The sequence below is a fragment of the Camelus dromedarius genome, chromosome 33, assembly GCF_036321535.1.
Source record: "Camelus dromedarius isolate mCamDro1 chromosome 33, mCamDro1.pat, whole genome shotgun sequence".
Classification (NCBI taxonomy): Eukaryota; Metazoa; Chordata; class Mammalia; order Artiodactyla; family Camelidae; genus Camelus; species Camelus dromedarius.
The window spans coordinates 11,204,399-11,229,591 of NC_087468.1; the positions used below are offsets into that span (position 1 = coordinate 11,204,399).

Consider the following 25,193-nt stretch of genomic DNA (forward strand, 5'->3'; position numbering starts at 1 on the left):
TGCGTTAGTTTCAGGCGTACAGCATGCGTGATACATTCTTAACGAACACTTTCGGGGGGGAGAGGGGAGCTCCTTTGGCGGATTGGAAAGTAGGCTGCGCGTCCTCCCAGCCCTGGCCAGGCACCCGACAAAGCAACAGTGCGGGGCAGAGAGAACAGCGGCTGCAGGAGCCAGCCTCCTCCCTTGCCCTAGCTTTTCTGCTGAGGATGCCGGAGGCCACGCGCGTTCCGGGCTCTTCTCTTCTCCTCTTGGGGCTGCAGCTGCATCTTTCCGGGTTTTGCGGCTCCCCGCCCCTCCCTTCCCAGGCCGGAATCCACTTCCGCGTTTTGCTCGGCGCCCGGAGAGCCGGGGCGTGGAGGCGGTAACGCGCACGCGCGTTGGGATCCGGCCCGGGCCGAGCGCGCGGCCCGACGATTGCGGGTGAGGGAAGGATCGGCCCTGGCGGGGATGGCGGGTCCCAGGGGTCGCGGCCCGAGTCGGAGTGGGCCGGGGTCTCGGCGAGGACCTCCGGACTCCCGGGGCATGGGGGAGCCGGGTGCTGAAGCCCGCGGCCCGGGTGGCCTGGGTCGGACGGCCGTGTGGGGCCGTGGGCGGACTCGGGCCGCCGTGACGCGGGCGCTGAGCGGGGCCCGGGGGGGGGGGGGAGGCGGGAGGCGGGTGCGAGGCGGCCCCTCCTCGTCGCGAACTCTCGGTGACCTTGGCCAAGTCACTCCGTCTCCCTGAGCCGGCGTCTGTAAAGTGCGAATTATAAGCCCTGCCTGCTAGCTGGGGCGGTTTTGAGGCTCAATGGCGGGACCCTCGAGGGGTACCTGGGGTACCGGGCAATTCCCCAGGGACCACCCCTTCGGTGAGGGAGAGAGGGCTTCCTGGGATAGCATTTTGTTGCAAGCTTTGGGGACGAGCTCTCTGTATATTTTTAAAACTCCAGAGCATCATGGAGTAGTTGCAAAACTTTCGTTTAACATAAACAAGGGCTTCTTTGAGGCTCGCTTTGCACAGCTGTTACTGGGATGCTCATGCTCTGGTCGGAGACGGCTCTGTGAAGCTTCTGAGGATGGTGTGAAGTCGTAGAGATCCTTAGCTTTGGAAGAATTAATATTTGTGATTTCTCATTGTTCACCAAAACCCGTCCTGTCCACGTGGGAAGTTGTGGCGCTGGCCAGGCAAGTTTAGTGTCTGTCCACGTGAGGCCTTGATGAATAGTGGAGTTCCTCAGCTTTCTAGTGAACCAAATTTTATAGCTTGAGGATGGAGGTGGTGCCATAGCCTTCTGGGGGATCTCAGGCACCCTGTCTACGTGGGCAGGGGTCTGCAGTGCAATAGATACTCAGATAGAAGCATATTAGTTGTTCTAGGTTGAAAAAAATTTAGAGCATTTGAATTGACTTAAACTGAAACTTTTTACTGCAGGTGACTAGCATGCAGATAACCATTCTTTGACCTGCAGCCCCTCTTCTGACATGGCCCACCGCGGTGGGGAGAGGGACTTCCAGACTTCAGCGCGGCGCATGGGCACCTCGCTGCTCTTCCAGCTTTCAGTGCATGAGCGGGAGCTGGACCTGGTGTTTCTGGATCACAGCTATGCCAAGCCGTGGAGTGCCCACCCAGATGCCAGTAGTGCCCGCCCCACCCGCATGCTCTTTGTTACTCCCCGGAGGCAACACGAAAGTCCCATGTGAGTTTGGGCTTCTCTCTTTAAGGGCTGACGTTGCCCTAACTGGGCAGTGATCAGATGGTGAGGATTAGAGGGGATTTTATTGTGGGAGATTGTACCAGGGGCTCAGATGTTTAATTCAGGCATCTCTGTTAAGCAGCTTGAGGATATCAGGCCTATATGTGGACATCTGCATTCAAGACATCTAATGAGTTAGGAAAGCAAGATGTTCAAAGGAAAGCAAACAGCCTATTGCACTTAGATAATAGCACTTGTGTGGAAAGAGGAATTGGAGAGGGTTATTTAAACTGTGAAGAAAAAGCTGGGAGAGTTGATTTTTAAAAACTACCACACAGGACTGGACTCATTCCTTTTAGTCCAATGTTCTGGCTCCAACACTGGCAACAATAACCTTTTAATGGTAATTCAGTTTGCTTTTCCTGGCTTCACCTGCAAAGTTTAGGAGCATGTATCTGACACTTTGCTTTCTCTTTTAACTTAAACAAACCTGTCACCAAGGGTTGATCCAATTCCTTCTTAGGTCTGGTTATGTTTTCAGCCTGCCTACTTTTCAGGGTAAGGAATTTTTTCATGAATTTACCACATAATATGCATGCAATTACATTTGCTAAAACTTGTTTAGCAATTTTTTTGAGCTTTAAGATGTTCTGATTACTTTTATTAAAATCGATATATTCTGTTTTGAAAATCAAATCACACCTTTAATAATTTTATGAACTTTTTTGGGAAGAAGTTTTTTTTGTTTTGCTTTGTTTTAATCTAACCTGATGTTTAATATTTCTTTTAGTTCAGGTTTGGGGTTTATTGGAGAATAGAGATTTTGTGTTTTGCTTCTTTAGATCCCCACTGAGCCTTAATGAGATAGAAGTGCTGTGATGTGTGTGTTTTAAACACGGGTAGAATAGTGGTTTTTATTTCATTTCCCAATGAGGGCAGCATTTTGTTGGCTTTTTTTGGTTGTACAGTGCACAGGATCTATGACTTTAGGAAATAATCCAGCATAATCTTGATGCCTTTGGTTTAGAGCATAAATGAAGAGCTCCTTTAAACAGAATTTGGAGGGTTTTTTTCTGTTAGTTATATAATAGCTTCTTGCAAATATAGAAGCTCCTGCATTCATATCTCATGCTATTTTCCTAAAATGAAATTCTGTGGACTTGGACATTTCAGTACTCAGAAAATTATTTTCTCTTATAGACTGACTCCATGTATAGGCCCTGAAGTGGGAGTTTGTTATGTTCTAGGAACTCTTTTTAGGCCATTGGGTTTGGAATATGGTGGCGTTGGGAGCTGGGGGAGAAGTCAACAGAGGCTCCCTCGTGTAGGAATTTGATTTTAAGAAGTCAAATTGGTAAGAATTTGTTAAGTCATTGAAAGATTTTAAGCTACAGATTGGATTTATATTTGAAAAAGATCGCTTTGAATTTCTGTTGAATGGATTATAGTGCAGGAGTGGAATAGAGAAGGTCTGCTAGAAGGCCACTGCAGTAGTGGGGCCAGAGGTCATGGTATCCTGATGGGGCAGGAATAGTACAGGCGGAGACAGATGGATGGCCTTGAGGTGTATTTCATGTAGGTAGAGCCAACATGACCCGCTGTGGTGAGTTGGAAAGAGCGACCAGGGTTAAGGGAAAAGGTGAAATTAGGATGACTTGTATTTCTGGCTTGAGCAGCTGGGTGGTGCCATGAGTTGGGGACAGCTAGGGGAGGACAGGTCTGGGATGGTGAAATTGAGAATTCTCTTTTAGGCATACAGGTCCAAGTACCTAGCCCACTGTCTGGTCCACAGAAGATAATCAGCTCTTTCTCCCACCACCACATCTAGCTGCATGTTATTTCACTTTGTTTCATAATGATGTAATTATTCCAGCCATTGGGAATGGAACCAATAACGTCACTGAGGTCAAAAAGTTAAGGTGTGTTTGTTAGACAGCCAGTAGACCAGTTTGATTGGCATCATTTTTGGGGTTACCAATTTGGTGCAGTGAAGGACCCTTGTGACACTAGCTTTTCATCAGCATTTTAAAATATGAAAGGTTCTTCGGATATTCTTTTCTGTTTGTTTATGTTCTAGGCTCCTTACACAGTGAGTAAGCAAAGGCGTCTGCACCCCAGGTGATCTGTCTTAGACAGTCATAGGCTTTTACAGCATGTAATTAACTGCCAGTTGACTTGCTAAGGAAAGGAAAAGTTTGTATGAATAATTTAAAACTCTAGACCAACACTGTCCCACAGAACTCTGCGGTGATAGAAATGTTTTGTCGGTCTGTCCAGTGTGGTAGCATTAGGCAGATATGTCTGTTGAGTGCTTGAAATGTGGCTAGTGCAACTGAGGAACTGAGTTTTTAATTTTTTTTAATTTTTTTAATTTAAATATTTGCATGTTGGCTTATAGCTATTGTATTGGAAAGCACATCTAAGCAATCAGCTATTTGCCTATGGAATATATTTGTCTTTTTAAAAAAATAGCTGTTTTTCATTTTTCGCAAAGACTCGTTTTAAAACAATGTTGTGTTCCCCCAGCGTGTATCAGCCGCACGTCCGAGGGCAGAGATCTAGACGAGTGTGGGAAAGATGACTCTGGATCATAATTTTCTTGTGGATATAATGTGCTTTAAGCGTACTTTAAAGCTGATTGTATCCAAAAGTTTTTTTTGGCAACGAGATGACCATGAAATACCTGTATGGTGTGAAGTATATGTGTCTGGTCCTATTTCCACACCTGTTCACAGTGAGTCGGACGTCCCAATAGACGTGGAGACAATCACATCGACCCCTGTGCCACTGTACGACAATCAGAAGGCACGCAGCGTGATGAACGAGTGTGAGCGGCACGTCATCTTCGCCAGGACCGATGCGGATGCCCCTCCCCCGCCGGAGGACTGGGAGGAGCATGTCAACAGGTGGGCCGCTTCTCCCGAGGACTGGTCACTACGGGGTTACTGGTCACCGCGCTGTAAATATTTTGTATCATCATCTTCACTGAAACATTTTTATTAGGAGCTTATTTCATCTGCAGCCACATGAGCCAGAATGTTCTCCTAACTCTCAGCTCACTGTGCAGTGAGCTCCTCAGGAGGAGGGCTTGTGTCACAGCCATCTTTGCATCCCTGACACCTAGGACACTGCCTGGCACATAGTAGGCATGTAATAAATGTTGATCAAATAAATGAATTAAATCTGATAGGTATGACTAGTTCTGTAGCTTATGTAGTACATGTTATGATATGGGAGTTACCTAGACTACCAAAATAACCCCATTAAAATAAATGTCCATTTGTATGATAGTATTTACATGGTCTATAACTAGGGTAGGGAAAATGTTTTGGAGTCGTGTGAAAAGCTAACAGGTGTTTGATTTGAGTGGCTTTTAAAAATAGATTTGTAGTCTGTGGTTTTGGGGGAACACTTCAGTCCATTTTCATTGAGTTTGCTGGCTAGTTTTGTTCCTATGCATCCTGCTGGCCCTGGGGACTCAACACTCCTTTTTAGGTCATTTGTCATTGTTCATTTGGCATACATTTATTTATCTTTTACTTACTGCATAAAACCTGATGAAGACAAAATTTACATACCATATAGTTCACTTATTTAATGTGAACAGTCAGTGGTTTTTAGTATATTCAGTCAATTTGATGAACATTTTCCTTACCCCCAAAAGAGACTCTGCACCCATTAACAGTCACTTCTCATTTCCTCCCAACACCTCCAACTCCTAGCAACCACCAGTCTACTTTCTGTCTCTAAACTTGCCTCTTCTGAACATTTCGTATAGATGAAGTCACATAGGATGTGGTCTTTTTGTGTCTGGCTTCTTTCATTTAGCATAACGTTTTCACAATTCATTCATGTTGAAGCATGTTAGTAAATGATATTGCATTGTATGGATTTATCACATTTTGTTTATCCTTTCATCTGTTGGTAGATACTCGGGTTGCTGGCATTTTTGGCTATTATGAATAATGTTGCTACAAATATTCATGTACTTGCTTTTGTGTGGACATATATCTTTGTTTCTCTTGCATATATACCTAGGAGTGGAATTGCCAGGTCATATGATAACTGTTTAACTTGTGAGAAGTTTTCAGATTGTTTTCCAAAAGGACTACATCAGTTTACATTCCCAGCAGCAACATGTGAGAGTTCCAGTCTCTCCACATCTTTGCCAACACTTGTTTCTAATCTTTTTTTTTATGACCCTTCTAGTGGGTGTGAAGTGACATCTCATGGTTTTAATTTGCATTTCCCTGATGGCTCTCTCTGTATGTATTTATCTACCATCTGTAAGGGAGTATTAAAATCCTTACATCAGGAGTTGATAAGTGGTAAACTTGTCATAATGTTGGAGCACTCTTATTTTATCATAAAGGAAGAAAAAGTGGTAATTTGGTAGGAAGAAGGGTAGGAAAGTTCGAGGCTATTGGCCTGAGTTGTGAGTCTGGCTGGAGCAGGGAATGAGATTGAGCTGGTGTGCTTGGGTGATCAGGTTGGTGGCTGTTGAAGGAGGAGCAGTTTTGCCTTTGGTTGAAGAGCTTATAAAGAAGTCATTTGGGGTCTTGAACTGGAATTCATGTCGTGCCCCAAGAAGGGGAAATGCTCTCTAGAGCTTCACATAGAGAGGAAAACTGCTGTGGAAGAAGATAACTACTGGAATGGTAGTGGAGTCAATTCAGCAGAACAGTTTATCACTATTGTTACAGTTCATAATAATAAAAATAGTGAAAATGGTAGTAACAAAAAGAACTACCATTTGCTGAGTGCTTTCTAGGTGCCAGGCATTGTGCCAAGCGCTTCATATGCATTGTCTCTTTTAAACCTTGCAGCTTTCCTGGGCATATCCCTTCTTCCTCTGTATTTTACGAATGAAAAAACTGAGTTCAGGGAGTTAAAGAAACCTTAGTTAGGAAATAGTGGAGCAGAGATTTGTTCAAAGCAAGCAGTCTGACTCTGGAGCTCAGTGATCTCAACTACGATACCTTCTCTTTAAGGGCAGTGAGGAGAGAGGCCAGCTAGTAGTGGCTGAACAAGGTGGCCTCACATGTGTCCTTTATGGTAGTGTTGGTTGCCTTGTCCTCAGTTTGCAGTTTCAGAAACTACGTGGGAGAACTGCATGAATTTTTCTGTCAGTTCACCCATGGTCATAATCAAGAGGATTTGGGGGACTCTTCATGCTTCCCAAAGTCATCAGAGACTTAATAATACATATGAATACCAGTTTCTTAGTTTACAAGGAGGGATATGGGCAGATGAGACACTGGGGTGGCCTGGCCCAGAGCGCTGACTCAGTAGGAGAGTCTGGGAAGCCACTGTGTTCCAGAAGTGGATGGCGAGGGGAGACCCTGCACAGGAGGCGCCCTCCTTCAGCAAGGTAGCTGGACACACCCATCCTTCCTCAACAAGAAGAGCCCACAGACTAGGCCAGGGCACACCTCCACCTGCCTAGTCCTGCAGAGAAGCACTGACAGATTCTTACCTTTGGCTTGTCTTTCCCCATGTGGACCTCCATCCTTCTGTTATGACATTGCCACAGATTGATATGATTAATTAGCGCTCAGTTTATCTCAGATTATTTGTTTTTTAGTGTCTGATGAGATTTTGGAGGCGTCCTTCTCTCATTAGCAACAGGCTTACAAACCATCTCTTCAGGTAGGTCACTTTTGCACACAGCTAATTTCATTATTTAACGATATTTATTGGCTTCAATTTCAGAGGTCACCGTTTTATGACCTTGCTGCAAATTCTGGATCTGTAGCCTGTTTGGAGATTGAAGTTAGTTCCCTCTGCTCAGATTATAATCATCTTGTTGCCATTCTTTCCCTTGACTTGATTGTTAAATTGCTGCTTCTTTTCTTCCTCTATAAAATCATGTAAAATTACAGTTTCCCACATCAAGAACTCATGGACTATAGGACAGCTCCCTAGAAATCTGTTTTTCCTCAGAGAGATTACTGATCTCTGTATCAATGGAGTCAAAGTTAATTTTGTTTTTTAGTACCCTGTTTCCCCCTCTTGAATTATTTTATTAGCAACTGCCTTCAGATAACTCTCTGTATTTAGAAAATGAAGCCCCCTAACCCCTGCAGCTGACTCTAGTTGTGCCTGATATTTCATGAAACAGTTTAAATATTCTTCTGTGCTTGATTTAATTTTCTAGATCAAGGGTTGGCAAACTATGGCCTGTGTGCCAAATCTGGCCCATTACTTGTTTTTATATGGCCTGTGAGCTAAGAATGGTTTTTACATTTTCAAGTGGCTGAAAAAAAAAAATCAAAAGAAGACACGTGAAATTCAGATTTCAGTGTCCATAAATACAGTTTTAGTGGAACACAGACATGCCCACTCATTTAGATATTGTCTATAGCTGCTTTTGCACTATAGCTGTGGAGTTGGCTAGTTGTGACAGAAACCATGTGGCCCTCAAACTCTAAAATATTTACAATCCAATCCTTTACAGAAGTTTACCGACCTCTGGTCTTGATTATGTCCTTGTGTCTGCATGTCAAAGTCATGTGACTTGGAGAACCTTTGAAAATGACTTACATTTGCTGGTGGAGTAACGTTGTCCCAGAGTTTGGAGCAGCTTCCCCCCCCCCCCCCCAGATGTTTGTCAAGTGTCCAGTTTAATTAGATGCACGGCTTTTGAAAGACATTTTGAAAAGTACTCCTGACATAGGATACTTTGGGGCATTGCTCAAATGGATTTTAGGATGTTGCCAACATTTCAGTAAAAGAATTTAGTGTCCTGAAGCAGGTTGTCTTATCTTAGAAATCAGAATTCTGAATTCAATTAAAAAAAATTCTCCTTTTCCAAATTTGTTCTAATTATAGCTCTCAGTATTGTATGTATCTTTGTGTTAATCTTAGATGGGTGTTTGAAATTTTGAGTTCAAGATCTTTGAGTTGTTTATTTTCCCTCCCTCTCCCTCTCTCCTTCCCTCTCTTTCCTCTCTCTTTCTCCTTCATTCCTCTCTTCCTTTCTCCTGGTGTTTAAGCAAAGAATTTTGTAATCTGAAAAAGTAAGTGTGACCTATTTCATCTCTCTGATGTCTCTCTCTGCTTGACTTCCTATTAGGCATTTTAATACGGAGTTAGTATCAGAGAAAGAATTACCTTTGAAAATATCAGGCTTTTCTAGGACCAGTGTGACTTTTTGGCTGTTTTGGATAAGATGAGCCAGAAGTCAGAACATCACTCAGGTTCAGTGGGAGCATGGAGAACATAAGATGAATCTGATCTCATCCAAGCAGTGGAGAGAAGGCATTTTTGCACTCATGAAAATTGAATAGCTTGCGGTGGGGGGAGCGTGTTGACTCACCACAGTTCCCATCAGCTATCTGACTGTTTAGACTTGTATTTAAAATTGTCTCCTGTTTTTAAATTTTTCCTTAATTATATCTTTTGCATGCTCTTTATCTTAATCTTGGGTTAGATCATTTTTTTCTGCCCACTTAATTCTCCAGCCTCCCACGAAGCTGACAAAATACAGAGAACATATTTTAATTCTTGAAATCACTTCGTTATATATCCAGCAACAATCCTAAGAACTTTTTCTGGGGATTTTAGACTCTCAGCATTGTGGTTTTTGAGTTTAATTTCAGCTGTCATTGGTGTATGGTAGTAATTTCTAAATAGCTTTCTAGTCCCCCCCCCCCCCATTTTGTTCACATCATTTTCCTTGCTCCCATCATTTTGGGTTTCAGAATAAATATAGAGTAAGAAAAACAGAGGAAACATCCTGTTTTATAATAAAGAACAGGATAATTTTTGAAATGCTGTTGATACCTCGTAAATAGGAATTATACCTCATCCTCAGTCCTTGGAATTAGTGTTTGCCACATGGTCTGTAGGCTTTGAGAAAGCTCAGGAGATTGTTGAACATGAAGAAATTGTATTCGTTGCTTAACCTGTTTGATTATCACTGAGCATCGTTGCTGGGGATAAGGCCGCAGTGTAATACCACTTTCAGGATGTCTTTATACATATTTTCACAGAACTGGAAATTCTAAAATTTTAACACAGATCTTTCACTTCCACTTCAAGAGATTTACCCTGCAGAGATAGTTGCATGACCATGTAAAGATACAGAGAGCTGTATGCACGTGTGTTTTGGGAAAAGGAGGGGTAGTCACTGTGACTGTTTATAATAGTAATGAAGGGACACAGCCTAAATGTCCACCAGTAGGGTAGAACCAGCCATTAAAAGCAAAGAGGTTTATTAATACAGAAATATCTATGTACCTCCAGAGAGCTTTCCAAGAATCATTGTACATTAAGAGAGATGCTACTCATGTTAATGTGATATATATTTAAATAATATGAAGGAAAATGAGATTATGAACCGATGGGCTGGAGATACTGGTTCCCACAAGCCTTCCTGGTCCCAGGGTATCCAGAGTCCCAACTTTGAGTAAAAGTGTCCACTCCTCTGTCTCCCAAGTTTAAAATCTCTCTAAATATCCAACCACAACAAAAACTGACTAGATCCTGATGAAGTTAGCAAAAGTTAAGCCAAGAGAGCGATGGGAAAATAAGTCAAAGGACAATTCCAAAAAACCTAAGACTGCTTCTAGTACCCCACAAGGGGATTATAAAAGGATGAGAGGCTTTGGAGGTTGAGAAGGGATTTAGCTGTGGCAATGAAAGCTGCCAGAGGCAGAGGGCACTTCTGAAGAACTGGTCTGCTCTCATAGAGCTTAGGCTGCCATCAGTAATCATAGCTCACCTGAAATTGTTTTATTGCTAGAAGGAACCTTAGCGCTCATCTAGGCCCTGTCTTTCACAGTCAAGGAGACTGAGGGCACACAGCCAGCTCCTGGCTCATAGCATTCTGGCCTGTGACTGTGGTAAGTTGTAACACTGGAGATGTGGTAGGTAGAGACTTTATTTTACAGAAGGAAAGGAAGTTGGACCGTTATTTTCCTCCTTTCTGGAGGGTTTTTCCTCTTTCCAAGACAGTGGGATAACTGTACAATGTGAATAAGAAAGGGTAATTTGTCCTCCATCTGCATACCTACTGGGCCATGTTATTGGTGTTCTTAGAGAGATGACCTATAGAAAAGAGGGAATCTGGTTGGTGGGCCATGATGGGAAGGATGCTCGTCTGTTATAAAGAGAAATAGAGATTATTGAAGTTGTCTGAAGCAGCTTTCCTGCAGTTCGAGCACCCTGGTATGGTGACAGCTCAATTTACAGCTGAGCCTAAGTCCCATTTCGAGTTTGTTCTCCTGCTGCCCAGCACCTGTGCACTTAATGTAGTAGGGAGTGTGACGGTTCAAATTTGTGCTCAGCTGTTTACAGGTCTTAGAAAGTAGTATGCACATAATTCATCCGTTTATTTATTCAGCAGACGTTCAAGTCCCTACTCTTGTGTTAGACGTTGCTTTATGTGTTAGGAATAGCACTGACACAGACAGACAAAAATCTCTGCCATCTTGGCCTTTACATTCCGGCAGAGGGAGACAGACCAAACAAATAAATAAAATGGATAGAATGTGAGGTGATGTGGCTAGAAAGGGGGATAGGGAATGCCGGGGTGGGAGTGAGGTGTTGGCAGTTTTAAATAGGGTGAGTCAGGGGAAGCCTCAGTGGAAGGTGACATTTGACAGACAACTTGGAGATTGGAGAGGGAGCCAGCTGGTGTTTCGCAGGGAGTGGATGGCTAGGGCCCAGTCTGTGATGTGGGAGCACGCTGGGTGTGCATGGGGGGTAGGGGCGGGGCAGTGTGGTGAAACACAGTGAGCTGGGGGCAGTTATGGACAGTGAGGTTGCGCAGGTGGGGATCCAGACAGCCTATTGCAAGGACTTTGGCATTCAGCCGATTGAAATGGGGCCATTAAAGGGCTATGAGCGGAGTGACATGATCTCACTTAGGTTTTTTGATTGATTTTTTTCCCAAAATTGATTTTCCAAATTGGATTTCCAAAAGGTTGTACAAATTTATATTTTCATCAACAAAGTTTGGAGGGACCTATCTTCTTACATCCTCACAATACAAAATATTATTGAACTTCTTAATTTTTACCCATTTGATAGGTAAAAAGTAATATTATTTTAACTTACATGTTTGGTTTTGAAGGGGATTGACTATACATTTTTCCTAAACTGTCTTTTCATATTCTTTGCCCAGTGTTTTTGTTTTGAGTATTTTGTCTTTTTCTTAATAATTTCTGGAGGCTTTTTCTATTTTAATGGAATGGTAGTTATTTTTTCATTGTGTTATGACTTTGTTTATGATATTTTATTTTTTTCCTTTACAGAAATTTGAAATTTTTATGTAGTTATGTTTCTCGTCCTTCTTTTTATGGCTTCTGAGTTTTAGGTTGTACTTATAATGGCCTTATTCTAAGATATAGATTACATAGATAGATTTTTTTAATCACTATTTTTTCCTAGCACTTTGGTAGTTTTATTTTTTAATATTTCACTTTTTATTCCACTTGAAATTAATTTTTGTATAAAGTGATACGTGGGAATCCAGATTTTCTTTTTCCATTTGGCTAGCAGTTGTCTCAGCCCTATTTACTTTATCCCTTCTGATACGAAGCGCTACCTTGATGTCATTCCAGGTTTTCATTTGGGTCTGGCATCCACTTACATTTTTTAAAAGGTAATTTAATCACCTGTTTATTTTAGGGAGAGTTGGTAAGCAGATCGTAATCAGACATCTTCTATTACCTTTCTCTTATTATCTTTAGGAAGATTACTGGCCAGAGTTGGAGTACAAGAGAATTAAGGTTGCCAAGAGTGGGGCTTTAGTCAGTTCAGCACTCCTGTGCCGGCTGTGATGAGGTGGGAACAAGAGCAGTGGGACAGGTGTCTTAATTGCAGGGAGTTTACACCTGAGTTGGAGGAGCCTTCCGTAAGCAAGATAAAAGTGTGTCTGCAGGTGTCTTATGCTGGGATGATACAGTGTCAACTTACATGGAACAGACCATTCAACAGTAAGTTTGTTGTGTGATAGACAGAAAAAATATATGTGGAAAAGGAAGAAAGGTTAGTAAGGGGTAATACTAAGGGGTGAGAGAACTGCCACTTCATTTGTTATATTTTTGTTGCTAAAGCTGATTGAAATTGGCCTCTTAGTTGGGTTTTAGTACTACAATACTTCCTCATCCTGTCTACCTTTTTGTGTCAAATACTAAACTTGTGAAGTTCAAATATGTCTGTGCAACGATGCCATGCTTTTATTTACTAATGGATTGTTTTAGTTACTAGGTAAGTAATTAGCTTTGCTAGCACCAAAAAACTTCATTTGTGACTGGTTTTGACTTGTACTGTGTGTATTAATACAAATGTGTGCTGAGGTGATTCATTGGCAGGATTAGGACCAGAATCTAGGTGTGCTTCAACTCAGTGGTCTGAGACTGAGCTACCCTGAGTTATACCTTTTCATAGTGGGGACAAAAAACAGGACATAATCTTCTTTGTACAATGTACATGCATGGGTCGCATCCTCTGGGTTTGGCTTTAATTCCTCAGAATTTCTCTTGTAGGACTGGCTGGACAATGGCCCAGAACAAGCTATTCAACAAGATCCTCAAAGCCCTACAGTCTGACCGGCTGGCCCGCTTGGCCAACGAAGGGGTAAGACTCCAGAAATGTGGCCACGGTGGGCTCTCCCTAGTTCGGGCCTCAACGGCTGGCTAACTTGTTGGGCCCTCACCCCCACCCCAACCCCAGTTGCTAACCAGGTGGTCCTCATGCTGTGTCATTCCACTTACACCTTTCAGGCTTGTAACGAGCCCGTGCTGCGCCGTGTTGCTGTGGACAAGTGTGCGAGGAGAGTGCGGCAGGCTCTGGCAAGCGTGAGCTGGGACACCAAGCTGATCCAGTGGCTGCACACCACCCTAGTGGAGACCTTGAGCCTACCCATGCTGGCGGCCTACCTGGATGCTTTGCAGACACTGAAAGGGAAGGTGAGGCTCTGACTGGCATCTGCCCCGTCCTGGGTAGCCCGCCTTTGCTGTGGGTTCAGGACGTGGGATTGGGCAAGGTTGTTGCCTCGTCAGCCTGGAGGGCATTACTGAAACTAACAGATTTGCTATTAAAAACAGGAGACATGGTATCATTTCACATTTTTGTCCAGTGTAAACGTCTTCAGTCTCCTGTCTCCAGGTGAGGTGTAGGGCCCCCAAACCAGAGAACATGTGGGCCTGTACAGCCATGCAGCTTGTGGTTTGAGTCACTTCTGAGGTGAGGTGAGAAAGGAGAAGATGAAGGGTTTACAGGGAGGAGTGTTGAGAGGGGGCAAGAAGCAGACCTGTGGTGCTCAGGGTGTGGGGGTGGGACTGGGAGGGGTTCCAGAGCAGGAGGGGCACAGTGACGCGATGCCTCAATCTCTCCTCATCGTGGTGAGCCTTCGGTAGCAACACTTTGACTTCAGTCATTCTTTGTAAAGCATATTATTACATTTCCCTGCTTTCTTACTTTGACAGTATTGCAGAAAGTTAAACTGTTTTTCTTCATGATTCCAGTTTATTGTGATTTCAGTTATTGCCCTGGACTGTGTTCGGTGCGGTGGAGTATGGGTTCTGGGGGCAGAGTGCCTGGGTGATCTCATCTTGATCACTAATAAACTTTAATCTTGAATTAATGACTCAATTTCCTCATCTCTGAAAAGTGGTTAATAATAATACCTATCCAGGATTTTTGTGAAAATTAGTTAATCCAAAAAGAATGCTCGGCACAAAGTTCGACACATAGGAAACCCACAGTAACTTAATGATTTATAAGTGGTACCATAATTTTTAGTGTTTTGCTCTGATACAGAATGGTGGTCTCAGACAACTTGGATTAATTCAGTCTTTGACTTCTTTTTTTGTTTTTTTCAATGGTTTCTCTTTCTTCTCCTTTGCAGGAAGCTGGCCCATATTGTTGCTATAATTTGCCTGGCCACCAGCTTCCCCCAGCCATATCCCTGTTTGTAAGTTGAAGAATGCTAAATTTATTTGAAAGCAAGAGGAGTTTGGTTTAGTGCAGCAGTAAAACAAAACTCAGGACTAGGTGTATTAATGAAATGCATAGTAGGAAATTTGACACTAATTTATACATTCAACAAATATTATTTTGTGCCTACAGTGTGCCAGGCACTGGGGTGAGCAAAACAGAAATTCTCTCTCCTCATAGAACTTGTTCTCTAGTGTAGAAAAAGACAGATGAAAAGATAGTCCCAGACTTCCACCTTCCATTGCTCCTCTGCAATGGAAACCCCGGCCCGGGAGCTAAAGGGTGGACAGGCATGGGCACAAGGTGGGTGTGGGGTCAGGATAGGACCCTGGCAGAGAATGGTGGCCTCTGAGTATTCCAGGCATTTTGAATGTTCTCCACAGCACTCTACCTATGGGAAGGTATAACACTGGTGAGTATGCTATAGGGGGTGAGTGTTGGTAGTGCCCAGAGCCCACTTCTCTGCCTTACTTTGCCTGGCCAGTATGCCTGGGAGGTACTTTCCCTCATGAAGAAGTTTGCACTGCTTCCCCATTGAAGTTACTGTCTGGATGTTCCCTGGTGAATGAAGTGGGGCTCAGGTTTTTTGAGTATGACGCACCGCTGGCGGGACTCCACGGCATAGCGCGTGCTACTCAGCCCTGCTGCTTGGTCCTGGTGCGGGTTAGCTGAAATGATGGAGGACACGCTAGTGCACCAGTCAGCAAGGGTGCAGACTGCAAGGTGCTGTCTGCTCGAGGTTCTTCTCTCAGCAGTGGTTCCCCTGCCATCAGACTCATTTTCGGATGACTGTCAGATTCACAACAAATACTTAGGTTGTTTCCTAAAACTTGTAACATACCTGGTGGATGAAAATGCAGGTGGATTGGGATGATGCTCTTGGCCCAGCCGCTTTCACCATTAGACCTATTACAAAGGGAGCAGAGAGAGTATAGCCCCTAGCCCCTTCATTGTCTGCTGAGAGCGATGCAGTGCTGGAGAGACCAGGGACGCTTGGTCTGCCTAGCTCCACGCAGAGAAGTTCATTACTGATCAATTAGTTCTAAGTATCTGTATTGACAGAAAGTGAGTTTCGTGGCTTTGTCATTTCAGAGGTGTACTCTACTCCTGCCAGATAAAAACTTCTAGAGACTAATTGGTCAGATCCTCTACCTCAGGGTGCTCAGTGGCTTACAGTTACACAGTAAGTTGCAAAGAGATGGCCAGTTGAGGGTGAAGATCTTTGCAATTTGGATGTAGCCTTTGTTACTGGCCTCATGTCCTCCCTACTTCCTTACTTAAATCCTTGACTTCAGAGCATCTGTGCCTAGAATAAGCCCTGTACATTCTTGCTTACATCTGGTTGGAAAGCTTTTTTCCTATCTTCTTCTGTTGGAATTTCTTCAGAGCTCATCTCACTTCACATGCTGTGTGTAGAGATTAAAATTGCCTGTTTCCTTCCTTCTCTGTTGGACAGTTTGAATCATAGCAGTGTGAGGCTTCTGCTTCTCTATGGCACTTAGCGCCCTCCCCCCCCCAACTTTGTTATTTGCGTGCTTCATTAACCCTTGTAGATTAAATTCCTTTGCAGTAAGTACTAGCCTAGTGCCTTGTAACAGCCATGTTGCATAAACATTTATTTCCTGAATTAAACTGAGAAAGTCTCATGGTTATATTTACCTCATTTCTTATGTAGAAATCTTTTCAGTCTTGCTCTTTTAAAATTAGGAACACTGTCCTTTCTTGTCTTGTCTTGGAGCAGCTTATCTTCTTGTGCTGCCTTTGAACTTTTTATATTTATTTAATTGAGGTGTAATTGACATATAGTATATTGGTTTCAAGTATACAATATGATGACTTGATATTTATATGTATTGCAAAATGATCACCACAATAAGTTAAATCATGTTAACATCATGGTTACAAAAATTTTCTTTCTTGTGTTAAGAATTTTTAAGATTTACTCTCAGCAACTTTCAAATATGGAACACAGTATTATTAACTATAGTCACCATGCTGTACGTTGCATCCTATGACTTACTTATTTTGTATTTTTTGGTCCCTTTTATGCATTTCACCTATCCCTCACCCACTCCCTCTGTCAACTGCTAGTCTGTCCTTTGTATCTATGAATTTGTTTTGTTTTGTTTTTGTTTGTTTCAGATTCCACATATGAGTGAAATCATATGATATTTTTCTCTTCTGACTTACTTCACTTAGCATAATACTCTCAGAGTCCTTCCATGTTGTTGCACATGGCAGGATTTCCTTCTTTTTTTAGTGGCTGAACAGTAAGCCATATTTTCTTGATCTATTTATCCATCAGTAGACACTTTTAGGTTGTTTCCATATCTTGGCTGTTGTAAATAATGCTGCATTGAACATGGGGGTGCAGGTATCTTTTTGAGTTTGTCTTTTCTTTTTCTTCTGATAAATACCCAAAAGTGGAATTGCTGAATCATATGGTAGTTCTACTTTTAATTTTGTGAGGAACCTCCATACTATTTTTAATAGTGACTGCACCAATTTATGTTCTCACCAACAGTGCACAAGTGTTCCGTTTTCTCCACATCTTTCCAACATTTGTTAATGCTTGTTTTTTTTGGTAATAGCCATTCTAACAGGTGTGAAGTGATGTCTCTTGTGGTTTTGATTTTTACATCCCCAGTGATTAGTGATGTTGAGCATCTTTTCATGTACCTGTTGGCCATCTGTAAATCTTCTTTGGAAAAATGCCTATTCAGTTCTGCTTATTTTTTAATCAGTTTGTTAATTTTGTTGATGTTGAGTTGTATGAGTTCTTTATATATTTTGAGTTCTTTATATCTTTATATATCCCTTAAGAGATAACATGATTTTCAAATATTTTCTCCCATTCAGTAGGTTGCCTTTTCATTTTGTTGATGGTTTCCTTTGCTGTGCAGAAGCTTTTTAGTTTGATGTAGTCCCACTTGTTTATTTTTGTTTTCGCTGCTTTTGAGGTCAGATCCAAAAAATCATCGCCAAGACTGATGTCAGAGAGCTTACCACCTGTGTTTTCTTCTAGGAGTTTTATGGTTTCAGGTCTTACATTCATGTCTTTGATCCATTCTGAGTTAATTTTGTGCATGACATCATATATTGGTCTAGTTTCAGTCCTTTGCATATAGCTGTCCAGTTTTCCCAACATCATTTATTGAAGAGACTGTCCTTTCCCCACAGTATGTTCTTGGCTCCTTTGTCATAAATTAATTGAACATATATGGATTTACTTCTGGGCTCTCTATTCTGTTCCATCCATCTTTGTGTCTGTTTTTATGCTGGTACCATACTGTTTTGGTTACTGTAACTTTGTAAAATAGTTTGAAGCCAGGAAGCATGATGCCTCTAGCCTTGTTCTTCTTTCTCCAGATTGCTTTGGCTATTCAGAATCTTTTGTGGTTCCATACAAATTTTAGCATTGTCTGTTCTATTTCTGTGAAAAATGCCATTGGAATTTTGGTAGAGATTGCATTGAATTTGTATAGTAGATTTTTGAGGGAGTAGTATGGACATTTGAACAAAATTAATTTTTCCAGTCTGTGAGCATGACATATCTTTCTATTCATTTGTGTCTTACTCAGTTTCTTTATTGATGTATTATAGTTTTCAGTGTACAGATCCTTTACCTTCTTGGTTAAATTTATTGCTAGGTATTTTTTTCTTTTTGATGCAGTTGTGAATAAGAATTTCTTAGTTTCTCTTTCTGTTGGTGTAGAAATGCAACAGATTTTTATATATTGATTTTGTATCCTGCAACTCCATTGAATTTGTTTATTGTAACAGTTTTTTGGTGGAATCTAGGGTTTTCTATATATAATTTCATGTCATTTGCAGATAGTGACAGTTTTACTTCTTCCTTTTTAATTTGGATGCTTTTTATATCTTTTTCTTGCCTAATTGCTCTAAGAAGTGGTGAGAGTGGGCATCCTTGTCTTGTTCCTGATCTTGGAGAAAAAGCTTTCAGTTTTTTACTCTGAATGTGATGTTCGCTATGGACTGAACTTTTACAGCCTGCATCACCACAGTGCTTTTTATTCTTCAGTTTCTCAAAAAAATTTTGTTTTTCTGAAAACTACCTCAAACATTTAAAAATCTTTCCTTTCTCCTAGGTCGTTTTGACCTTTTGTGGTTGGTGTGGGATTCACACAGGTATTTCTTCTCAGTGTAAGCATCAGCATATCTGAAACCTGTATTTACGCATCTATGAGGTCACATTTTTGAAGAATTATAATGGTGTGATGTGGACCCACAAATGTGGAGGGCCAACCGTAAAGTTATATACAGATTTTCAACTGTGTGGAGAGTCAGCCCACACATCTTTTCCCCAACCCCACATTGTTCAAGGGTCAACTGTATACATAGTATAGTGGGATCTATTATTTGGGACACAGTAACAGATTTCTTTAATACTTCACAGCTTGAAGGCAGTACTCTAGAAGAAAATGCAGGGGTTTTTTTAATTTATAAAATCAGTTGATACTTATTAAGAAAATTTAGAAAATACAGAAGTTTAAAAAGAAAGAAGTTACTCATAACTCCATAAAGATCACTATTAACATTTTGCATATTTTCCTGTAGTATTTTTTCTGAGTAGAAATAATTTTTATATTTTCTATTTTATCTTTAACATTTTAGCAAATTATTTCCTTTTGTTATTATAAAATTTTAAAAATATTTTAAATTATATCTAATTATGTAGATAACTTGCTTAACTACTTCCTTATATATGCATTTATGTTGTTTCCAGCTTTTGATTATTACTGAGAGTGAATTTGTCTTTTGCATGCCCCCCAACCCCTCTATGTGTGATGTTTGTGTGTCTGTGTGTGTATGTACTTCTGATACAATTTGTTAGGAAAGGGATGGAAATAAATTTAAGTCTCTTGATGTGTGTCACCATATTGGTTTCCAGATGACTGTAGCCACATACCCTTAATGATGGGAGGCATATTTTCAGCCATTCACTCATTTGTGCTTTTGCTCTTGAGGAAAGTTGGAGAAATCTGTCCGTGGCTCACCGTGGGGCTGTGTCCTCCCACCTGATTACTGGTGGTGGGATCTCCTGCTTCACACTGGAAGCATCTTTGCTCTTCCTTGCTTCTAGATCCCCACCTTGATTGACCGGATGCTTGTGTCATCCAACACGAAGACCGGAGCTGCAGGAGCCGAGGCCTTGTCCCTCCTGTTGAAGAGGCCCTGGGACCCTGCCGTGGGGGTGCTTTCTCATAACAAACCAGTAAGTTGGACTTACCTGTGGACCATGAAGTTTTTGTAGAATCCATTCTTAGAACCTCGGCAAGAGGAGAAGAAATGACTTGTTCAACTTCTTTCATTAATAACTGGCTATATATAGTGCTTAATATAGTTCCATAAGCAAATCAGCATTTGTTGGGATAAGAAAGGTATTGGGGTACTTGGGATTTCATGGAGGAACACCTCTCCCTCACTGGCTCTCTGGTGGGGTGTTTCTCCTTAGAGCAAACTCCCCGGCTCTCCTCTCATTCTCATTGCCTCCTCCGGACCCTCCAGCTCCGTGTTCCCCACCTCACGCCGCCACCGCTTCTGGCAGTCGCAGCTGTCCTGCTTAGGCAAGGTATGGACGGGGCCAGAGGAACTCCCTCCTGGATGGGAGGATAGTCTTGGAGGATTGAGCAGACAAAAAGGAAGAGGGGTTAGATGAATGACCTTAAATGTGGAGCATCTGCAACTCTATGTTTGGATTTCAAATGGTGTTTACCCAATGTTGAAGGGATCTAGGGTAGGTTAAGCAGACTTGAGAGATTTGAAACTTACCTCTGCTGTCATGGCTGCCACTGTCTTTCCTTTAGGTCATCCCTGTAGCCACCCATCTGCTGAACAATGGGAGTGGGGTAGGAGTTCTGCAGTGTCTTGAGCACATGATTGGGGCAGTGAGAAGCAAAGTGCTGGAGGTGAGACTCCATCTCAGTCCACTGTGGCACACCCCGCATTCTGGGTTTGTTCTGCACCAGTAATGTGGCCTCGTGTCTTACTGTCTTCTTTCTCTTCTCACAAAGATTCACAGCCATTTTCCCCACAAACCCATCATCTTGATTGGCTGGAATACAGGAGCTTTGGTGGCCTGTCATGTAAGTAATCCTCATCTTACTTGGAGGTTACCCTGGGATAGACTGCTGCTGCTAGCTCCCGTTGAGTCCTTTTTTATGCTCCAGGCACTGTGCTACATGCTTTACCTGCATGCTTGCATTTTAAACTGTAGAAGACAAATTTTATTTTTTAGCTTTATTGAGTAAAATTTTAAAAAGAAACTTAAAGGGACAATAGATTAGTATAATAAGCCCCTTGGGCCCCTTGCCCAGCGTAATCCCAGTGATCAGCTCATGGCCAGGCTTTTTTTTATCTTACCTCTGCCCACTTTCTTCTCCAATTATTTTGAGGAAAATCCCAAATATCGTTTCATTTTCTTTATATATATTTCAGCATGTATCCCTGCAAATTTTTTTCCCCTTAAAAGTAAGTACTGTTCTGCCACCTAAACAAACAATAATTTAGCCAGCAAAAATCTTAATAGCCCTGGAATTTGATGTTGTGTTCATGTTCTGTCCCTTTCCAAGACATCAAGGAACCTTTTTGTTATTTTACATTCATTTGTATGTGTATCAGTTTGCCTAAGTGTCCCTGACCTGTCCAAAGCCCTAGTTCTCAAGTGGACCAAGCCAGCAAAGTCTGTGCTGCTGTGAGTGGTGTAGTCAGGTGTGACATCCAGGGGTGTGAGAGGAAAAAGGCTACCTCCGTGCATTCCCTGGGCCCAGGAATGGCAGTATGTAGTCAGCAACTACTCTGAGAAATTTGGGGTGTCTGGGAGCTATCTATTAAGCTCAAAAGGGAGAGATCTTCACTTAAGGGAAAAGAGCAATATTTGTATTCCTTTGATTGCACTTGGTATTAGTGGAGGAAAAAGGGAGGCCTCTAGTCTAGCAACTGACAGGATGGAAGTATTAAACCTCCCATCCTATGGCTCCATCCTCTGCTGGGGTCTGCTCAGGGCCCCAGTTCTCTCTGCTGATGGAATGGCACATCTTGTGTTCTGTGCTCTTACTGCTGCCACTATGGCTGGTACACCTAGGGGTTATGACAGGGAGGGAGAGGGTGGGACTGGCTGGTAGGTCTAGACTACACCCCTGGATTCTGGGTAGGATGTAGCTGCAGTGAAGTCAGTTGACCTTGAGACAAACTGTGCCATTATTTCCAGGTGTCGGTGATGGAATACGTCACTGCAGTTGTCTGCCTCGGGTTTCCTCTGCTTACCGTGGATGGCCCCAGAGGGGTAAGCACGGGGTGCAGCTGATTGCTGGGTCACCGGCAGGTGAGAGTAAGGGAGTGCGTGCCTCGTCCAAGCCGGTGCTCAGTGACTGCAGTTGCCCAGCTGACTCTCGACTTGCCAGGGCAGTGCTCAGTGGATATGAACTGGCTGATGGTAAAACCTGGGTCTGTTTTAGGATGTGGATGATCCTCTCTTGGATATGAAGACTCCAGTCCTCTTTGTCATTGGTCAGAATTCCCTGCAGTGTCACCCTGAAGCCATGGAGGACTTCCGGGAGAAGATTCGGGCTGAGAACAGCTTGGTGGTGGTTGGGGGAGCTGATGATAATCTCAGGTGGGTAGGTTCCCCCATTGCTGCAAGAGAGCCATGTTGGAGGTGCCTGTAAGGTGGTGATGTAACTATAGGCTAACCTGGTTCAGTGAAAAGGGGATGTTAAAATTTTTTTTTTACATTTTTAACTAATACAGATTTATTAAAAAGTTGCAAAAATAGTATAGAAGATTTTCTGTACTGTTCACTCAGATTTCCCGAATATTAACATCTTACATAACCAAAGTATAATTATCAAAAAATCAAGACATTAACGTGGATATGATACTGTTATCCAATGTACAGACTCGCGTTTCATCGGTCGTCTTACTAATGCCCTTTTCTGGTCCAGCATCAAATCCAGGATCACACATTGCTGCTGGTTACTGTGTCTCCTCAGTCTCCTTTAATTTGATACTTTTCCTCAGTCTGTCTTTGTCTTTCATGATCTTAACCCTTTTGAAGACTTCTGGCCAGTTATTTTGTAGACTGTCCTTCAATTTAGGTTTCCGACATCTTACGATTAGGGTGAGGGTACACATTTTGGCAGAAATGCAGAGCCGATGTGCCCTCAGTGCACCCCTCAGGGAATACGTGACGTTGCTACGTCTTGTCACTGGTGATGTGAACCTTGACCACGTGATTAGGGTAGCACCTGCCAGATTTCTCTACTATACGGTTACTGTTTTCCTCTTTGTAGTTAGTAGTCATCTTGTGAGGAGAAGATGCTTTGAGATGCTGTAAGTATAGTCATTGTGCTTTCACTCTGGTAGGTGTTTCTTTACATTTGATTCCTTACTGAGGATAAACGTAAACATAGATTTATTTGTTTTAAGCATCCTTTTGTATATTTTGAAGTTTGAACAGTGAAAGTCCAGAAGGGATTTAGGAAAATAAACCCCCTTAGTCACTGAGATGGCCATTCTCCGACTGCAAGGCTGGCTGCCTGTGTGGCCTTTAGTTACGTTTTCATGAAATGTACTGAAGGCAAGATTGTGTCCTTCACTGGGCCTCCTTTTTCATACGCTCAATCTTAGGTGCTCACTGGTGTGCTCTAAGTGGAGGGCTTAAAGTGAGTTCCCACTTGCCTTGTCGGTTTCGTACCCAGAGATGCTTTGGAGAAGTCCTTCTGGCCTTTGTCATTTGACAGCTTCTTGTGGACCTAGAATCTAATTCTTTGATGCTCAAGACAATGTTTGCTTGTAAATACATTGTCTTTCTTTCTAATTCAGGCATTCTTGTCTATAGGAGAATAGATTGTGTGTGTTGAGTTGCCGTGAGGGAGCGGGAGAGATGGAAATACCCTTAGTGAGAGTTATATTGTGAGGCTACGTATGAGACATACTTGCCTGGTGCCAAGAAGAGCAATGGGCTGAGAATTGGGAGGCCTCAGTTTAGTCTTGGCACCTTTGCTGAGAACGTTGGGTAAGTTGCTTAACTTCTGGCAATCCATGTCCTCATCCATAAAATGAGTGTGTTACACAAGGGCAGAGGCCAACAACCAGTAAATTGGGGTCTCAGGATTTGGAGGCTCAGAACGTTGTTCTCCACCCTGTCAACTGACGCCTTGTTTCTCTTTCTGCTGAGACCCTTAGTCGGAAGGCAAGGGGTTTAAGGCTAGCTTTCAAAGAGGAGAACGCAGCCAGCTGTGGTCTCTTTCTCTTACCGCTGTAGAGCTAACCTGTGGTCACCTTTCCTTCCCTCCTGCTGATCTCATTTCAGCAGCAGCCAGTAATCTCAGGGCTTGGGTCTGTGTTGAGTTTCCTCGAGGTGAGGTCTTAGTAATCGAATAGCATTTACCTGTGAGACCATAGGCATAGGGCTTCTGGAGGTACAGTCCCAGGTACTTTCCATGTGTTCTTTGATTCTTTACGTACCTTGTGTTGTGTCATCCCCACAACTCCATGTGTGAGGTGTTGCGAGTCCCCATTTTGCAGATGTGGAAACTGAAGTTCAGAGAGATTGTGAGACCTGCCTGAGGGCTAACATAGTCTTCCTTCTGGGGCCTAGAAATAACCAATGTAGAAGAGAAATCGATTCTTATTTTCATATGTTGCCATGGAATGTTTAGAAAGTAAACATTTCCTCTTTTCTGTCTCTTAGAATAAGCAAAGCAAAGAAGAAATCAGAAGGGTTGACTCAGAGCATGGTGGACAGATGTATTCAGGTACACAGTTGCTTTACATGGTTTTCTCAACCAGGCTTGCCTTTCTGTAACCTTTTAGGCTGGGTCTTGTTGGCAGCAGCCTCTTGGCTCTAAGGGGAACGGATATCCACTGGGGCCTCTGGTAGGCCCAAATCACGAGCAGAGACAAAGGGCATGGAGAGAGGGAGGAAGAGGGAGAAGGAGAGTACCGACCTAAGATGGAAGCAAAGCATGAGGGGAGAAAGGGTTTATTGGAGGCATGATGAAGGGCAGTCACCCCAGAGTGCCACCTCACAGGGCTGCTGGCTCCAGCTGGCCTTTGGCTGAGGCTGGGGTTTGTACCAGGCTTTGGGTGCGTGGGAGGGACCAACACACTGATGGCAACGCCGAGGTGAAATCCATTTTAGTAGGAACTGTCGGGGAGGTTCCTTTTCTCCAGATAAGGACTCAGCGGCCTTGACCCTTCTTACACTAGGATGAGATTGTGGACTTCCTGACTGGAGTGCTCACTCGCGCTGAGGGGCACGTGGGCTCTGAGCCTCGGGACCAGGATGCTGAGAAGAAAAAGAAGCCCCGGGATGTGGCCCGCAGAGACCTGGCCTTTGAGGTCCCTGAGCGGGGCAGTCGACCTGCCTCACCAGCTGCCAAGCTGCCTGCCTCACCCTCGGGCTCAGAGGTAATGCACGCAGGGAGGGAGCACTTTTGCTGGGGGTTCTTCTCTTCGTGGGGATGCCTGGTGGCCTCGCCAGGCCTGTGAATGCCTACGAGGAGAATTCCTGGCCAGGGAGTTCCAAGAGGACTTGCTGATTGACAGT

At 43.0% G+C, this 25,193-nt stretch overlaps 1 protein-coding gene across 12 annotated transcripts in view; it reads left to right on the forward strand.

The window, feature by feature from the left end:
• Positions 1-344: 344 nt before the first annotated feature.
• Positions 345-25,193, forward strand: part of KANSL3 (KAT8 regulatory NSL complex subunit 3) — a 40,932-nt gene continuing 16,083 nt past the window's right edge. For 9 of the 12 annotated variants that reach the window (XR_010378797.1, XR_010378798.1, XR_004133133.2 and 6 more), the window contains exons 1-13: positions 345-420; positions 1,411-1,675; positions 4,408-4,578; positions 13,168-13,258; positions 13,405-13,590; positions 19,725-19,856; positions 20,097-20,213; positions 20,449-20,550; positions 20,656-20,727; positions 21,852-21,926; positions 22,099-22,256; positions 24,336-24,399; positions 24,854-25,054. Coding sequence is in view for 9 of the 12 variants with exons in the window: in XM_031441178.2 (XP_031297038.1) it covers positions 1,461-1,675; positions 4,408-4,578; positions 13,168-13,258; positions 13,405-13,590; positions 19,725-19,856; positions 20,097-20,213; positions 20,449-20,550; positions 20,656-20,727; positions 21,852-21,926; positions 22,099-22,256; positions 24,336-24,399; positions 24,854-25,054 (1,584 nt within the window). In the remaining 3 variants the exon portion in view is untranslated. Of the gene's footprint in view, positions 421-1,410; positions 1,676-2,195; positions 2,231-4,407; positions 4,579-7,256; positions 7,322-13,167; positions 13,259-13,404; positions 13,591-19,724; positions 19,857-20,096; positions 20,214-20,448; positions 20,551-20,655; positions 20,728-21,851; positions 21,927-22,098; positions 22,257-24,335; positions 24,400-24,853; positions 25,055-25,193 lie in introns of those variants that run through there. The other 3 variants (XM_064481897.1, XM_064481902.1, XM_064481899.1) reach the window with 3 other exon arrangements.